At 36.3% G+C, this 20067-nt stretch overlaps 1 protein-coding gene across 1 annotated transcript in view; it reads right to left on the reverse strand.

The window, feature by feature from the left end:
- Positions 1–10479: 10479 nt before the first annotated feature.
- LOC141430504 (equilibrative nucleoside transporter 4-like) overlaps positions 10480–20067 on the reverse strand; it is a 26603-nt gene continuing 17015 nt past the window's right edge. The window contains exons 9-10 of the mRNA XM_074091225.1: positions 14573–14684; positions 10480–13301 (exon numbers count right to left, since the gene is read on the reverse strand). Of these exons, the coding sequence (XP_073947326.1) occupies positions 13108–13301; positions 14573–14684 (306 nt within the window). The 3' untranslated portion in view covers positions 10480–13107. The remainder of the gene's footprint in view (positions 13302–14572; positions 14685–20067) is intronic.

The following is a 20067-nucleotide window of genomic DNA, read 5'->3' on the forward strand; positions in this document are numbered from 1 at the left end:
AAATCTAAATCTACTAAAAAACTATTTAATAAAGCAAATTTTGTGTTGATATTCATAATATTTTTCATAATATTTGGTTTAACGTGTAAATGAAGGCTCTTTTTCAAAAAAATAATCTATAGAGGTTTTTGTCAGCAATCGTGTTTTTGATGAAGTCAAAAACTAGCTAATAGACTGAAAATACACATATAAAAAAATTGCAGTTGTAAGTATTGTGTAAGTATATTTTAAATATTTTCTAAAATTGTAGTTTTCACTACGTACAGCGCCTTAAATGTATACTTACTGTAGTTTTTAAGTATTTTATTTGTACTTATTTTATTTTGAAAAAATGACTTTCTGCCAAGCTTCTTGCGGCGCATTCTTCTTGGCAATGATGGTCTTTCCGAAAGTACTGGTATTTAAAAAAATGACGTGTAAAAGTGCCCATTGCGGCCTATTTACTGAATAAATGATATGAATTTGAATTAGGATAGGGAAAAATTTTGAAATTTTAGCACTGGGTTTAGAGTCTTGAATTTTGTACAGTTATTCACAACACAACCTCAATGAAGACCACGATATAAATTTGGAAATTTCCAGGGGAATTTTGTAAAATCCCGAAAATTTCAATTGCAACTACCAGACCGAATAGTTTACGCGTGCGAAGCCGCGGGTAAAAGCTAGTCAAGCCATAGAAAAAAGTTAAAAAAGTGCTTATATACTAAACTTTTAAATTTTTTTTTCTTACCTTCTTCCACGTTAGCGACCGCTCCAATTTTTTCACTAGTGATACACCCACTAACAAGCTATAATATATTTTTTTTGAAAATTATTGCTGACGGAGTACATGGCAAAATCTTTACATAAAATACTTTACATACATCTTACAAACGCTATAATATAAAGCGGAATGATTTGAAACCTCTTTAGAGAAACGTGCATGTTGCATACTGAATACTGGCCACTTACATTTCTAGAGGTTAAAAAATGTAATAAAAAAACAAAAAAATTAAAAACCGGCCAAGAGCGTGTCGTACACGCCCAGGATAGGGTTCCGTAGCCATTACGAAAAAATCAAATAATATTTTTCTAAGGATTTCGTATTGTGTACTGAATCTTCCAAGTTTCGGTATATTTTATACCTTAGGCTGCTATTTACTCATAAGCTACCAATAATTCTCAAGCAATCTTAGCCGCTATAATATTCCTTGTAAATTTGATATATTTACTACCATTATGAATTTTTTCAAATTTTTCCACCCAACAGTTAAAATATTACTTAATTTTTTCGTAATGGCTACGAAACTCTATTTTGGGCGTGTCCGACACGCTCTTGGACGGTTTTTTTTAAATCTAGCTTCCTAGCTTCTATTTTCATATAACGCACAGCAGTTTACATAAATGAAACGGCATTTTATTTGACATATCATCTTATTATTTATTAAGTAAACCATATGTATACCTATCAATTTATTTTCAGTATTTATATACTTTTTACATCAAGTAAATTACACAACCAGCACTAGTAGGGGCCACATTATTTCCTAAATAAATTAGGTTCTGGCGCTTCGCCGGCCGCTGCCGCAGCGCGCTCGCTTCGCTCGCTCGGCTCGCGCGTTGTGGTCGCAATTGTACCTAGCGATAATATTTTTTTTTATTCAACTGGATAGAAAACGAGCAAGTGGGTCTCCTGGTGGTAAGAGATCACCACCGCCCATAAACATCTGCAACACCAGGGGTATTGCAGATGCGTTGCCAACCTAGAGCCCTAAGATGGGATACCCAAGTGCCAGTAATTTCACCGGCTGTCTTACTCTCCACGCCGAAACACAACAGTGCAAGCACTGCTGCTTCACGGCAGGATTAGCGAGCAAGATGGTGGTAGCCTGGTAGCAATCCGGGCGGACCTTGCACAAGGTCCTACCACCTGCAAATATATTGTCAATAAGAGTTTTTTTGCTATGAGAATGAGTATCATCTACGCACGTTCTAATTGATTTGCTGTGCAGTCAGTATTTTTGATGTGATTGTAGTATTTTTGTATATTGTAGATTGATGTATATTTTCGAATTATCTGCAGTAGGTACTAGTTTTGCTAAACATTTAGTTTATTTGTATTGAAATAATTTAATTGATGTACAAAAGTATATAAATGATGAGAACAAATTGATAGGCAATTATTTATTTGATGTGCAATTAATAATTTCCCATTAAAAAAATCAAAAAACACGCCTGCCTTAAAAAATACTAAAAAGAAGATAACAAGTCTAGTGGCCTAGAACTCTGATAAGTATCTAACTTAAAGTACAACAGTCGGGTTCATTCAAATCGTGACCTGCTCAAAAACTAGTAGGTACTAATGGATCCCGACTGTTGAACTTTAAGTTAGCTACTTAACAGAGTTCTAGCTAGGGTTTTTTGATTTTTAAATCTATTGTTTTGTTTTTTTAATATTTTTTTAACTTAATAAAATGTAAGTAGCTATTGGTATTTAGTATTGAACATGCACGCTTCTATAAAGAGGTTTCAATCATTCCGCTTTATATTATAGCGTTTGTAGTATGTATGAAAAGTTTATAAAAATATTTTTCCATGTTCTCCCTCAGCAATAATTTATAGCTTATTAGCCATAGAGACGCCTCACGTCTCTCGCTCGCGTATCATTTCTAGTCCTTTAGTATAGGATTGACGATCATCATCATCATCATCAACCGGAAGAAGTCCATTGTTGAACAAAGGGGGAGTTCCCTTAGAATGCCACAACTCGCCACTTTATCCACCGGTTGCCTGCAAGTCTCGCGATGTCGACAGTACACCTAGTGGGAACCTTGCCAACGCTTCACCTATGAAAATAGTTTAATTATATTACCTACCTCAGGTAATAAAATAACTGTTACAAACAGCGTTACCTAAGTTACAGTCATCAACAATGGCGATGATACGCAAAAGTCTAATACATGCTCGTAATATGTAGGTACTTACTTACTTTACTTAATCTAGCTACTTATTCTGTTCATTCTTGCGTCACAGAGGAATCTATCGCACCTAATCTATCGGAGCACATGTGTGAAAAAATAGACTATTTTCGTTTTGTAGAGTTGGCATCGATCACGACACTCGATAAACTTTTTTACTAAGATTGTAGTGGCGGCGGCAACGCTGGCGCCGGACCTAAGGTTATCGGACCGGCGCGTGCGCGACGCCACGCACTACACAGCAAATAAATACACCGAGTAGACCGCAATCTCTTCAGTCTTCGGCGTTTGCTAACCCCGAAAGTACGTGTACCGTCAATACAGTTGTTCGAGATGAGAAGTGGACTTCGTGGTGAAACCTGTGGCTATTGCAGCGCCTGCGTCCGCATACGGCTGTGCGCTGCGCGAGGCCGCAGCCCTGAACCCTTGGAGTGTGCATACAAGCATATTTTAGAGTCTTACGGCGGTGGAACTCCTGTTAAGACGCAAGAGCCTCCTAAAGCAGCTTGCTCGTCGTGCCGGTGGACATCGGATGCCCAGTTTCCTGAGACTCCGCCTTCTTATTCCGACCTCAGCCAGGAGTGGAGCTCACGATCCTCAAATCGGTCCCGAACGCGGCGCCGCAAAACGTAGCTGCTATTGCATCAGTTCTTGGAATTTCGTCATGGGTTGTACCCTCAAGAGCGCAAGCTACGCCACTTCGTGCAAACCTTTGCACATTGTCCAAGTGGTTCATAATGATAGTGATGCTGATATAGTTATGTGAAATAAATAATGTTATAAAACAATTGGTGATTTGTATTAGTATGATTATAAAATTCCCTTAACCCCACGTAGGTATACTTACTATACTTGAACTCGGGTAGGTACGAGCAAAATTTGAGGCCATCTCTTTTCAGATTGGTAAAAAAATAGGTACAGTCAACCAATTTGATTCCTAGGTCACCATAGAACCTTGTCATTATGACATTTTGCGTCATTCAATAAGCATTGCTATGAAAAAATCTAGATTATTTAGGTACTTTGATAAGGTTCTACAGTGGACTAGAAATCAAATTGGTTGACTGTATACCTACCTACTAATTGTGAATAAATGTACTTTCTTATAAGTAGTAAAATTTTACTTTTCACATACGAAAGGTTAATCAAAAACAAAAAGGTTTCATCACTCTGTTAATTTACTATTATCTTATATGGCAAATATCTATGATGCCGCGCACTGTATATTTTCTTCGATTAATAGAGGTAAGACTGGACGGGCACCTGTCGACAAGGCAAAGGCAGGCCGAGGCGGAGATGGCGACACGACTTGGACCCGGAACCGGATGAGTGGCCGAATTTAGCTCCAAATAGGCGGAGATGTGAAGATCAAGAAGCGAGGCCTCTGCCCAGCAGTGTGACATGAATATAGACTATATTGAAGTAATAAATATTAAAAGAGACGGTCTCAAAGATATCTGTCGCATAAAATAACAGGTACTAAACAGAGGGTGGTACATTATTGGCACGGTTAGATACAGATTTGAATAATCTATATTCATAATTTCGTCAAGGGGTACAGTAGACTCGAACGAAATGCACATCAAATTGAAGAGCGTAAAAAATTAGTCAATCCGAGTCGACAACTTGTTAAAACATATTTTGCAGTTTGATTATCATTTAGCTTTATTACTAAACAATTATTTTGATTCATAATCATATAATAAGGTCAATACACTGGAGTGACACGTTCGCGTAGGCATTTAGCTCTCAGTGATAATTATAATTTCGTTAGGTCCACAGAATGAAATAAGTTATCACACGAAATTATAAACATCCATTCTTAATTTTGTTCGTACAAAATAGTAGATTGTACAACAAGAGCATAAAACGAGCCATTGTACTCGAGGCGTTCATATAGCCAGAACCGGTACGGCGAGGGTGGATTGACACGTCGAGGGGAAAATAGGTTTAATACTCAAGTCTGGTTGAAACAACATGAACTACTATTGCATATTTGTAATTACAGAATCGCCAGTTCCTTTACTAGAAAATCGGCTATACATGGAGGCTCTATGATTATTGTTAACGACGATTACAAAAGCAAAGAACTAAAAAATGTAGTCCAGCTGTCCATTGAACGAGTTATTGAAATTTCGTGTGTTGAAATAGAGAATCACATTATATTATGTGTACCTATTTAGGCCGCCGTGATTTTTGTCAGTTCAAACCCGCGATGGAAGATGCTAGTAGTAAATCTGTCATCGTATGTGGAGATTTTAATGTGAATTTACTAAACTGGCAAATAGATATTCTGGAAGACTTTTGAATTTATTTAAATCATTTAACTTGTTTCATCTTTAAGGAACCTACGAGAGTGACGGCTAACACAGCTACATGTTTAAATAATATTTTCTGCAAGTGTGATGCTATGGACAAATAATTTTTTTTTTTTTTTACTAGCCTACAATAGTGTCCCACTGCTGGGCAAAGGCCTCTCCTCTTGATCTCCACACCTCCCGGTTCAGCGCAATGTCAGGCCAATCCCTTGCATACGCGTCTAAATCGTCCCGCCATCTCCTTTTCGGTCTACCTCGCCGTCGACGGCCGTCCTCCGGTGCCCACCAAGTGACTGTGTGAGCCCACCTCTGTGGGTGCATGCGACAGACGTGTCCAGCCCAGTCCCACTTCAGCTTAGCAGTCTCTTTCCCAACGTCGGCTATACGTGTTTTTGAGCGCAGCGTAGTGTTTCGGATTCTATCTGTCCTTTTTACACCTAGTATGCTGCGTTCCATCGCTCTCTGGCAAACCTTAAGCTTGGACTTTTGGTTTTCGGTCAGAGACCAAGTTTGTAAATAAATAATAAACTGTATTAATTCCGATCATAGCCGCCAAAAAGCCTGTTTTACAGTACTTAAACAGACAAATGATCAAGTAGTAACCTACAGACCCGTTACAGAAGCCCGTGTAGAAAAATTCAAGGAAAATATTATCAACAGAATAAATCAATAAAACTAGAAATTTAGACTTATACAGCAATGCATGAAAGTGAACCTAGTAAGTGAACTATTGTTTTCACTGTTGCTATTTCATTTCCTCTCAGTCGAAGTGAAGAGCAGTGTAAAACTCGAGCATTAAACCCATTTTTCCCTCGACGTGTCTATACACCCTCGCCGTACCGGCTCAGGTGGCAATATGAACGGTTCGGGTAAAATGGTTCGTTTTATGCTCTAGTTGTATAATCTACAAATCGCAAATCAGCAAGATGGAGCCAAATAGAAAACTCTTCTACGAGCCCTATGTCCCTAGTGAAGGATAACAGGCTCACATCATCATCATCATCATCATCATCATGCTCGTAAAGTTCGTGTTTATGCTGGATCTAGGCGACATAAGATGACTTTATGCTCTAGTGCAAAAAGTAAAATCTTCGTCTAACTCTAAGACCAAGGTAATCAGGTATCAACAGCCACAAACAAATAAGTTTCAACATATTCTTTCTATAATTTTTAATTTAGGTATATAAAACTAAAAATCAATAAATTTAAATCAATAAAACTAAAAATATATAATTATATAATAATGCATGATATATAAACAGTAGGTACATAGAAAGATAAAGAAGATTTTGCATGCCAAATTGGGGCAGAACAAACATGACATGTAGGTACCTACCTATATATGTAAACTATGCATGCCGGCAAAATGGTACAATAAAAAATTAAAAAAAGATATATATATGGTACCTCCCATAGACGTAAAGTGGGGTTGATTTTTTTTTCTCATCCAACCCTATAGTGTAGAGTATCGTTGGATAGGGCTTTTAAAACCATTAGGGGTTTGCTAAGACGATTTTTCGATTCAGTAATATGTTTGCGAAATATTTAACTTAAAGCAAATTTTCATTTAAATCGAGCGTCCCCCCCCCCCCTCTAAAATCTAAACCGGTGGGTGGAAATTTTTAAAAAAATTCAAGATGATAGTAATTATATCAAACTTTCAAGGAAAACTATAATGGTTAAGTTTGCTTGAGAATTATTAGTAGTTTAAGAGTAAATAGCAGCCGGTATAAAATATACTTAAACTATGGAAGATTCCGTATGAAATATCCTTGGAAAAATATTACTTAATTTTTTCGTAATGGTTACGGAACCCTATTTCGGGCGTGTCCGACACGCTCTTGGCCGGTTTTTTCCTTGACAGGCAACGACAAGTGGGCAAGTGTAATAAGAATGTAACAATGTAACACAAGATCATTAGGCATCAAGTACACCAGGAACAATAATTATCTGTTAATTAGGTACTTAACCTTTTGTAATTTTGAACATGAAACTACCGTGAGACTCACTCATATTAAATATAATGACCCGGATAACTCACGTGCGCGTGTTGCAGCAGCCGCTGAGTCGCGTTGCTCCGGAGACGAAGGGCTACGGATTAGCCCGAAACACGTCGAGCTAAACTCGATTTATGACGTGAGTTTTCCGGGTCATTATATTTAATACTTTTGTAATTTAATTACTAACAAATAGGAAACAATCTAAAGTATTTTTATGCTGCTGGATTCTCTGTAGTACCTACATATATTTCATTAAGTAAATGAATCATTAAAAGATTTTAATGATTCACGGTTACTTAATTACATTAGACACGACACGTTACATTTGCTGTTTGTTTTGTTGTTAGCTCATTAGAGGTAATTACGGTCTACATCCCCTATAATAGTAGTAGTAGCCTTAATAAATGTGTCCAATGATAATCAATTGTTTGTGCGTACACAAGTACCTACTTGTGCTGAGTTCCATTTCATTTACAGTTCATTTCATTTATTTTAGTTGGCCTAGTGGTTAAGAGAACCTGCCTACGAAGCTTGAGGTCCGGGTTCGATTCCCGTGTCGGGGCAGATATCTGTATGAAATATACGAATGTTTGTTCTCGGGTCTTGGGTGTTTAATATGTATTTATCTTTATAATTATAATTATCCGTTGCGTTGCTTAGTACCCATAACACAAGCTTTGCTAAGCTTACTTTGGGACTAGGTCAATTGGTGTGAATCGTCCCGTGATATTATATTATATATTATTTACATATGTAAAGGTCAATTAACAAGAGCTGGCACGAATGGATTGAATGAGTGAATGAAAGTATCGGTGTATTACCTATTTTAATACACTTTACACAGAAGTGAAAATGTTATATGCGTCTGTCATTTTCCTACAAAAATGTCTGAGTGGCATTACTTTCGTTCAATCCATTCCTGCCAGCTCTTGTGAAGTGAATCGCTCTGTAGTTGAGTAAATTAGTTCTAGTTTTATTCTTACAACTATTTAATCTTGGCTGTAGAACAGCGCGCTAGTAGAATTCGAATAATTTTATTTGATAGCTACACATGTTTTTTGGGTTCCAAAGTCCTATTAGGAATCCTTGTTTCGCCATGTCGTCCATCCATTCGTCTACTGCTATTCCACTGCTATTCCTAGAAAGCTGTAATTTTGCCCGAAATCTAAAAGAAAAAAGAAGTAAAAGCCTTAATTTTGAATTTTGGCATAGGGGGAAAATGTGAAACACGTGGACCTTTACTATAAGGACTCAAGACTATATATCAATATCAGTAGAGGCGCAAGGGTATCCAGAAAGGGGAAAGAATTACAATGAACTGAAGAAATTTCAAGCAGATATTTCTGAGCTAAGTATGTATGCTTGAAAAACTGGATATGTTTAGACACTTTATATATGTTTACAAAATGGCGTAGGTATACTATACAGTGAACCACTATAATATAGGTATAGTCGAGAATTAAAGATGTATACTTATCTTAACTTAATTACATCAATGCACTCTATTTTCCAATTTTAATTGGCAACGGTCAACATTTACGCAATCATTTTTATCTTAAGCGCGTATAATCTACCCAATTACCTACTCATTCTCCAAAATCCAAGAATTTTTTGAATTGCCAAAACAAGATATGAGTAAAGTCCGACTTGTAGCTGCTTATTTTTGGGTATTGTATAGATATGAAATTTCCGTACCAACGTAAAAACACTTTGTAAGTAGTTTTGAAGCTGAAATATATAAAAAAATGTTAATCAAATTTTTAACCATTTGTACCTACCAAACGGGACAAGTGGTAATATCCACAACTCATAGAAAAACATATTATACAAGTAACAAGTGCTCTCAGCACACAAGTGTGATCCCATTTATCCAACTTAAAAACATTTTTAATTTTTTTCTAAAAAGAGAGTTTATTTTAACTTGTACCCCAGGGATATAATATCGAGGGTACAAATGGGAATAGCTCACACTGAACAAATTAGTCACTGCTATTGCATCTGTAATATACTTCGGTATTTTTAGAAACAGAAATTAGATATACACTATTAATCTGTTTTTTTTTTAAATAATTAAACACACACACACACAGACACACACAAACATCACGCCTGTATTCCCAAATGGGGTAGGCAGAGCACACGAAACGTTACCGCTTCGGAGCCACTTTTAGCAATTTTAGGTTTTAAGTTATAATTAAAAAGCTTTAAAAAATTAATATCTGGGTGCATTTATGAATTCACAACAACTTGAATGACTATGTCACATCATAATTTAATTTATTACTTGCAGTTGTTTATTTAATAAAAGCATTTTTCTTTAAAAACGGGTCAAGATTGTTTTTCTCTTTTCTATTGCTGAAAAAACCGAAGTAAATGGAAGAGAAAGGTATAAACACAGATATCTATCAGCTACGTCGTAGAAGTGCCGTAGATGCGCTACAACTTTCACGCAGGCTCGTAGTAGCTCTCACTGACCGTGGCTCGCGAGATACCGCAGCGTGATAGATTATAAGGTTAAAAAAGTTATCAATTTTCTTTAACTGTTACACGACTTTCAAGGAAAAGAGGAGATTGTGCAAACATTTTTTTGTTTAGTCGCCACGACAGTACGTAGTCAAAATATTCTTACAGTAAAAACACATAAAGCGTTGTACCAATATTGAACTTTTGTGTAGTATGTATTCTTACATTATATGACAATATTCTTATGGCTAAGGTTTTATTCAGGTTAAAGTTTAATACCTTAATGTAAGATCATCTTATCCAGTTCATGGGCTATTTATTTATACTTAAAGTATAGAGACGAAATTTAGGAAACTTATCAAAAGTGTAGTTACTTAGATAATTATATATAATAATTCAAAAGAGATTCTTCAAATTCACTATATGTACAAAGTCCATGATAAGCAGACGATATTTTATGCAATTTATGGAAACACAGGCAGGGCTACTACAAAATTCGAAAGTCGAAGTTTGTATCGCACCGTCCCACTCACTCTCGTATTAAATAATAAGCGTCATCGGGACGGCAAGATACGAACTAACAATTTTGCAATTCGTAGTATAAGGCCAGGCTAAGGCTACCAATTATATTTAGCGATCTTGTCTAATCTTTCAACGTCAAAACATTTTTGAGATAAGAATTATTATAATTGGTAGGAAAATTACATAAGTAAATACACTAAATATAGAAAGAAAAACAAATTAAGAGTTTGTTTTAACTTTAGTATATTTAAATGTGCTCTAGGCACTAAATATAGGGTAGGCAAGGTTTTCTCGACGTTTTGATCGGATTAAGTAACGTGTCCTTAGTACTAGTTTCCACTGATTCGTTAATTTATCTAACAACAATGCTGTAGGTATTTACACATGGAATTCGTTACATTCAGTCATGGCAAAATCAGCATACCTTGGCCCCAACACTCCCTGACCACTTATTGGCCCCATGTTTGACCGTTACGTTCGTACGTAACAGCAACCAATGTTGGGGCAAACTCAACCAGAAAATATAATTAACATTTAACGTGCACGTCATAACTGTACCCTTAGTGTAAGTTTTCGGTTACAAAATACGTCTCGATCGCATTCGCGTTAAAATCTCTATTTATATGGATACACGAACAGCGCCTCTAGCGGATCGTTTGCGATCTTTGTTTCCATATAAATTGAGATTTTAACGCGAACGCGATCGAGACGTATTTTGTAACCGAAAACTTACACTAAGGCTACTGATCCTTGTCGAAGACGCGTACAGCTACAATCTGTACACGAATAATTGGCATTGATCACTTTTTTTACTACTCTTTTTATCTTATTTTCTTAAAATATAGATAATTTCAAGATACTAATTAGAATATCTTGGCATAAAATGGCATACTTAGTTAAATTTAAATTAGTTTTTGAAAATACCAGATACGATGTCTCGTAAATTTCACATGGCGGCTGAAACCAAGTGATAGGACAAGTAAAATAACATTATAAACCGGCCAAGAGCGTGTCGGACACGCCCAAGACAGGGTTCCGTAGTCATTACGAAAAAAAAACATGTAATATTATGTGCGTTATAACACAATTAAAACACTTACTACAGTCTTAAAATCTATTACCAGAAAAAGAACGTATCTTCACGGCACTTGCGTCCTTTTGTTGAGAAGCGCAGTTTTTTCGGCAATAACTCAAAAACGGTATATCCGATCATGTTGAAACCAATTTTCGTTGAAAGTATTTATTAAGCGTTACCTTTCCATATTTTTTGCATATTTTTTAGACAAACGGTTTACAAGATAGAGAGGGGGGGGGGGGCACAATTTTTGCTACTTTGGGAGCGATTATTTTCGGAAATCTTCACTTAATCAAAAAAGTTTTTGAGAAACCTAACTATCTTTTCAAAAGAGCTGTCGAACTATGTGCCACACGTTGATTCAAGTTATTTTTTTTATTTCAATTTCTGTTACGTGTATGGAGTGCCTCCCTATAAATATTTATTTTTGTAATTTAACTACAAAACTAAATAGCGGCTTTGATAAGACATCTGAACTCCAAATTTCATTGATATGCATCTTGTAGTTTTCGAGTAAAATGCCTGTGACATACGGACGGACGGACAGACAGACAGACAGACGGATTTGAAGAAACTATAAGGGTTCCGTTTATGCCATTTTGGCCCCGGAACCCTAAAAAAAACGAGCTAGTTGTCAATGTCAAAAGATGCGAACTGACCGTGTCACATTCAACCGGATATTGTTTTAAAAAAGAGCAGAGATAAACAGATAGGTTAGTCTGAAAAGAACCATATTATGCCTATTGAATAACTACCTCTCTGCGAATTGTATACAAACAATGATACAATTTTAACTCATGTATATTTCGAACAGTTAAGCTACGGCGTAAAGACGCTTTGAACATCCATTTCAACGAACTGAACGATCTTTCTACGTCGGTAGTTGTAATAGGCGCGAGTAGGGACTTAATCTCTTCAGGTTCATATCATAATGACATCTCTTTCATTTATATAATATTATGTTTTAATATACTTATTTTTTCAGCGGGACGGCAAGATACGAAGTTCGAATTTTGCACTTTGTAATTACGGGCGCGTGACAGATGCCATAGTAAACCTGGATACTTATGGATTTACTTTTTAGGTAAAGGGATTCATCCCTTAATGACAATACGAAGGCCAAACTAAGGTCAAACATATTTTTGCCTATATATATTTGTAACCCTTAAGTATTTTTAGATCAGAATAGGACAAAATTGTTCAAGAACCCTTATCCCTCGAAATGGTTTTCGAATCAGGGTAAATTGGTAAAATATGAACAATGCCAATTGCTGCAACATGAAAGCTAAATTTTTTCCAGTCTTATGCTTTGAATGCTGACCCCAGCATGCAAACATTTTTGTTTTCGGTCTAATTAAACGTAATTAATACTTGTACACACTAAAGCCAAATTTACATTGTGCACTAATTTACGCAACATAACAGCGCACGGTTATTTATTTCTAACTTCTAAGCTCATCATCCACTCAAAGTAATGCTAGTTGCGTACCTACCTAATGTAAATTTGACTTTATTTAAGCGTGCGCACCTCTGAAAATTGTTAACATAATATATAAAATAATATTAGGTACATAAGTACATATGTACACGCTTGATTGATAACATTCAAAGAGAATGGAAATAGATGTCGCATCTTTCGTACTTATCTAACATCCGTATTAGTTTTAGAACAGTAGGTACTATCTTTAAATGCCATAGTTATGTTTCAGAAGTCAGAGTTAAATTTACAGTGTTTTTGTCTTTAACCAGGCCACCACAATCATGGTCACCAGTTAATGCAAAGCAGTAACGAGATGTGTCAAGTTAGTGGCGATGGTAGTGGTGACGGGAGCTAGGGTCGGCAGTACGGGGGTGGGGTACAGTCGGCATGGCGCTATGGCGGGCGGGCCCAGCATGCTCAGGAGGAGGTAAGACACCAGAGAACCGGAGAGTAGTCCGCCGTTATACGATAGCGTCATCATGTTACCTGGAATAATAAAATGTGTTACCTATTAGTAAAGGCTTTGTCATACCTACTGTACCCACTGCCGTCGGTGATGTCACGACACGGCATATTCTAACACAGGTAGTCGTCAAACTGTGACCGCCTGCAATCGAGATTTTTGCGACCCGCGACATATGCAATGACTATAGGTAGTAGGTAATGGCTTTCCAAACAGATTTTACATACGAAGATAACTGTCGAACAGTTGGGTAGGCATATTTATTACACGTGTACTTAAGTACCTATTATAAGCAGAACAAGTGCACACACATCAGCTTTCTCCGAAGTACTTACATATTAACAGCCAATTCATAAGTGTGCGGTCCACAGTTAGCCCTCACTTTGTCTAATGTAGCCCTTGATTATAGGTACATAACACATAACATAAAAGTGTGACGGCCGCTATTCTAACACTTCTAACCTGACGTTTGTTAGTTTAATATCACTCGTGGTAGAATGGAAAAATTGGCTAGCTCTCTGTCTCTACTAGAATCATCATATAATTTTCACTTCTCATGCTCTTAAAATGTTACTTTAGTCTGCATATCGGAACTTAAGCTCCTTAATAATCTATAGGGATAAAAGTATTTTTTTTTCTTTACGTAGGAAACCCCTAAACACGGTGTTTGCGAATGGAGGATTATCGCCATTTTCAGTGATTGTCTATTGTCAATTTTTAGGGCGTGGAAATAACCTCAAAATGACAACTAAATAAATAAAATAAATAAAACTTTTATTTGTAACAGTAACAATTTGGTAGATTACAAAAATTAAAAACGATGTCACCCGCTGAAGTTAAAAACTGTGTCGCAACGCCCCCCTCCGTAAACAAAGTCACTAAGTTCCAAAACTAACACAGGAACTATAACTATCTAAAATTTTGTTACACTATAAAGAAAAAAAAACTGTGTTGTGCAAAAATATTCAAAATACACAATTTAACTTCGTGAAACACAATTAATGATTACGAATATGAATCTGTAACATTTTTTTTTTGTTTTTGGTTTTTAAACAGATGTTCATAAGTCGTATTGAGCGTACGTTTTTAAAAAGTAATATTTTAATTTTGAACGGAACGTTTGTTTCCTCGCATTCAAAGTGAAAAGGAGTGTTTAACGCGAGACAAAACAACCATAATGACACTCGAACTATAGACACTCTCGCTCTGCTCGGGTGGCTAAGCATCTCGTGTCACTATGGCTTGTTTTAACCCCTTGTTGAAAAATCGACTATTAAAGCCCATAAATGCTCACCAGCGATTTCTCGGTGTTCGCGGCCAACTCGGGACGGTGCCATGATCATTGGCACGGAACCAAACACCCCATTGGTGAAGCCCAGAACCACGGAAAACATAATGGGGTAGAACTGTAACAAAAAAATGTTAAAAAGTCGCTTTATTAAACGTTATTTGCTTTCATACTTCAACATAACTTCAACCATTAATTTTACCACCAATTTTAGTGTGTTTGTTATTTCATAAATTTTAAATAAGTACACTAACAGTTAATAGTATTTTATGCAATTGTATCGTAATAGACCTGCCCTGCTGCTGCACGTGGTCGCGGCGTGCCCCCCCCCCCCCCCCGTGCTGTAATGATGTATGTATGAAATCTCATTACGATACAGAAATCTGCCGTGTTCATAATAGAATCCAATGTCGTAATGCTGGTCATTACCTATGGTTTTTGAACGGATAATTGAGGATTTACTATAATGGGTGTAGATAAAAAATATTAAAAACCAGTTTAAAAAAATAAACTGGCCTTGAAAAATGTTGTCACATTATTTAGGTAAGTACTTTAGACTTTTTAAAAGATAAAACTTTTATGTAGTCAACAGAGGTTTTTTCGAATTTTGACTGTGACTTTGACTGAATCAGGTGTAACGGCTGTTAATCCGTGACAGTATGTGTAGTTTCACACGTGCTTAATTTTTTTTTTTTAATATAGACTAACGCGAAATAAAATAATACTTTATTATAGCTATTGTGTTATATTGCTGTCGGAATTTCAAAGCGAGCCAATAAAATAATATTAGGCATTGAAAAGTTTGCCAGATGCGTGTGACTTGGTAAAAACCAAACTATAAGCTATTGTCTAAACTTTCTTCAGTACAAAGGACCCTCAATTAACTTATTCGTAGGATGTATTTTTAAGCAATATAGCAATAGACAAGTTACTTGGGAGAATCTGTAGACAATAGACATGATCCTAGTGAAGCTTTGTCTAAATGACCAGATTTACTTCTTTCTAAGTTGCATTATTATGGCTTTGATAACCCAACAATTAAGTGGTTTCTTAGTTATTTTGAAAATCGACGTCAACTGGTTAAAATTCATCACATCGATGGTAATTGCTTGTCATCTGAATCCTGTGCTGTTACAAGAGGAGTGCCTCAAGGCTCAATTTTAGGCCCACTTTTGTTTATATTGTACAGCACTGATATTGTCCGATGTATAAAGCACTGCAAATTTCATCTTTACGCCGATGACCTTCAAATTTATCTTTCTTTTAGACCGGATGACACGAATAGTGCGGTTGTCAGAATAAATGAGGACCTTAAAAGGATAATTGACTGGTCGGATGCCAATTGCCTGGTGCTAAATCCGAACAAGTCCAAATATATATTGCTCGGTTCTAAGAAACAGGTATCCAAAGTACAGCTTTTAGATCCCAAAATAGCAATCGGAGACGTACATATCGGGCACGTGGACGAGGCACGTACCCAGAGGTCTAATTATTGACAAAAATGTGCGCTTCGAAAATCACGTGAATGAAATTGCTCGTACCAGTTTTTACCGTTTAAAAGTGCTATATAATGTCCGTGATTTTCTAAGCGTAGAACTGAGAATCCGATTGTGTGAGGCTCTCATTCTATCTAAATTAGATTACTGTCTCACCGTGTATTGGCCTTGTCTTCTGGAGCGTTCGCGACGACTAATTCAAAGAGTACAAAACGCCTGCGCTAGGTTTTGTTTCAAGATACCGCATCGTACTCATGTTACTCCGTACTTCAATAATGCTAAAATTTTTAAAATGTCTAATCGTTATAATCTGTTGCTGTCTTGTTTGTTGTTTGACTGTTTAAAATTTAAAACTCCCAGTTACTTATATTCAAAGCTAAAATGGTCGCCCTCCAATCATAGAGCTAGAGCTTCGCGAGCCTTGGTGTTGAGCGTCTATCCGCATAAAACGTGCGTTCCGGGAAGTTTCAGGTACAGTAAGCGTCAGAGAAAAGGAACCCCCTGTGTGACACGTGACAGAACTGTCTGGCCCTGCGGTTAAACTATCACGAGCTCTGAGACAAGTGCATCATAGGGAGATCTCGGGTTCAAATCCACTTTTTGTTTTATTTATGTTTTTGGTTTATTTATTTTTTGTATATTTCCTGATCAATTAAATAAGTAAAAAAAAATTAAAAAGGCATTGATCATTGATAAATATTTTTAACCACATTCGAATTGATACGAATCTTCGCAGGTGTGAGTGAGACAAGAGAACCTGAGTAATAATATCCGAATACGATCCGAATTGTGTAGGTAATAATTGTTTATTATATTCCACGAGCGGACAACAACTTATAATTCAATATTCAATACTCGCATTGCAAGTTACATTCATGCTCACAGTCAATCTCTCCAAGCGGTGAATAACAACTTTCAAAAATATCGTTTTTCACAAATTTCTCATATCGAAATCCTCGAATCGAACTCGATTCACTGCAGGTAGTGCACAGGTCGAATACTTCGATTTGCCGCTAGGCCATTTGAATACTTAACGATAGTTGCAAAATTAGATGCTAGTTGCGTGCCATTAGTATTTACTTAGTAGATAAAGCGCCAAAGCAAACACAACCTTCTTGCAAGTAAAAAGAGACTTTCAAAGAAGCAGCGACTGTAGATATACTGGGTTCTAACTTTTTTTTTGATATTGAGACTTTGAGGGTGGCAGATATTTACTTAATCTTTGCATCCTGTTCTAGCTAATGCGTATAGATATGAATAGATAGATTGCGTTTAATGCCGATTGTTGCACTACCGTAATGTAACTTCAGGAAGTATCAAAGACTGCTGTATTAAACTGCGACTTAAGGTTGAATGTAGGATAATATACTTTATGAGCCTCATTTACTTAACTGAGGGTATATTTATAACGAAATTTACAAATCTTTACGTTTCGTGTCGATCTCCTTGTGTGAATATCTCCACGTCGTAATATTATCCGATTTATTAAGTTCACGAAAAGCTTTTATTATGGTTCGATTAACAACTTTTTTGAAGGCTAAAATTGTTGTTCTCTGGAACAAAAACAACCTATAAAGAAAATAGCACGAGATTGGGTGTAACGGTAAGTTTTTAATAATATATTTATTGTTGAAATATATCTCACAAATAGCACGTTTCATGTATTTCTAATGTTATTGTTTTTCTTATACAGAGAAAAACAGTTCGAAGATGGATACAAAGGTATCAAGCGACGGGTGATGTGAAGTGATCGCCAAGGTCCTCGCCCAGTGGCTTACACCGATGAATCAGAACGACACCGTAATATAGTGCAAGTTCACTCAGTGGCACCCTTCAAATCTAACACGTTCAAGTGCTGAAACTTTTGGGTGTCTCTTAGCACAGTTCGACGACATCTACACGCGGCGAACATCCATAATTATAAACCCGCCAGAAAAATTAAGCTTACTGACTATCACCGAACCAACAGAGTAAACTTTGCCACTCGTTACTTAAATTTCGACTGGGAAACGAAATAGTATAATTTACTGACGAAAAGTGCTTTAAGTCAGATAAGGATGGCGAAAAATTTTGTGGAGAAGAAGTGGGGAGAGGTAATAACCCCAACAACGTATTAGATCTCAGAACAAGCGGGCGTTTAACACTAGGTAAATACCACAGAAAGTAATAATAAAATCTTTTTACTATTTTTGTGTAACTATCACATTTATTTAAATCACGTGCAAGGCGTGTATTTAATATTCTTTTGAAGTTTTCTTAGATCACATGTTGCAACAGATTTTAAAAGTAAACTGTTTTAGGTTACTGGGGATGGATGTCTTCAATGGGCCCAGGCGAGCTAGTGGAAATAGGCGGCCGCATGAACAGTGAGCGATACCTCGAAATGTTGAAGGACGTAATGCTACCGTCAGTGCGTGTGGCATATCCTGAAGGACAAATTTACCTGGTTCACGATAATTCTTCAGTGCATAAGTCAAAATCGTCAAGACTGGCTAAATAGCCAAAAAGACATAACGGTATTTGAATGGCCGGCTAAAAGTCCGGACCTAAATCCAATAGAAAACTTGGGGGTCAGATTGGTATTGAATTGGGACTCCAGTGAGATAAGGTCTAAAAAGAATTTGGATAATGAGGTAAACAAAACATGGGAACTGTTGCGTAATAGTGATACGTGTTCAATATGTTTCGAGCAGAAAACTCGGCTTCAAGAAGTAATAGATAGTGAGGGCTATCCTCTCCGTTACTAAAAAGTAAGATAAACCACCACCAATAAAGCAGCATTAGAACGAAAGAGCAAGTGTTAATATTTCTATTACTATTAATATTTCGTAGTAATTAATATAAACAGACCTTTGTTATGATCAAGTTACTCTTGTTGACGAGTATTCATGTGTTAATGATGCACATCTGACCTCACGTAGGTATTGTTTTTTAATGTTGTTTCAAAAGGGTATCAGAAACCGTGATAAAAGAGAAAGATGTAAATTGCTATACTATAATAGTTCAGCATGTTGGTTCTTTCTCAGTAATCAAAGGCACAATTAATATTAACAGTCTATGTAAATAAGTGTTGTAAATGTTTTATAAATAGATGTATAAGCGAAACGTCACCCCCCAGGTATTGTGTTTTATTAGTAAATTTAGTTCGGCTCAAAACCTAAGTAAATAATCAATATTTTAACATAAATAGAAAACTGTATACCTACTGAACTAGAAATCTATGGATAAATAAACAAATATGGTTTGCAAACATGTCTATAATTTTTTTATACCTCAGGCCTACTTTAAAACAAGATCTTTCTTTATATAATATAAATCAAACGACAGGTGATAAATAAAATCTAAAAAAAGATTTCAAGGTGCGGGGTTTGAACTGCGAACCATAGCATGTTTCCGAGGCCAACTTTCCCATCCACTAGACCAACTCGCTCTCCTACGCACATGACAAAAATATGAACGCTTTGATGTCATTTGCCAAAGGGGATCCTTTTCTCTGACGCTTACTGTACCAAGCAACAAAATGCTGGAAACAATATACCTCCACCCATAAGAAATATTAAAATCAAGACCAACTTTGCATCAAATATATCATCTGCTAACGCGTCAAATACAAACGTCCTGAACCTTCCTTCGCTCATAAATAGTAATGGTGTGTTGAGTTTAATCACTATTTTAATTTTTGGTTTGAATTCCGCAAATAGATTCTTTTCTATTAATTCTTCTCTATTCATTCTTTCCAATATCTAGTGTCCTTTTTCGAAAAATTCTTTTAAATTTGAATGTTTGGCAATGTGGCAAAATTAAACTTCAAGCACGTTGGCACTATCTCAGGTTTCTGACAGAATATCAGCTCTGTGGCCACCCCATAGCCCGCGTAACTGCTGAGTCAGCGCTATTCTCCCCACATCATCACATGGCTCTCTTAATTTGATAAATTAAATCAATGTTTATTTACTTTCGGAACTGTTGCATGTTAGTTATTAAGTCATTAATCATCATGTTAAT

This window comes from Choristoneura fumiferana, chromosome 8 (assembly GCF_025370935.1).
Source record: "Choristoneura fumiferana chromosome 8, NRCan_CFum_1, whole genome shotgun sequence".
NCBI classification, from domain to species: domain Eukaryota; kingdom Metazoa; phylum Arthropoda; class Insecta; order Lepidoptera; family Tortricidae; genus Choristoneura; species Choristoneura fumiferana.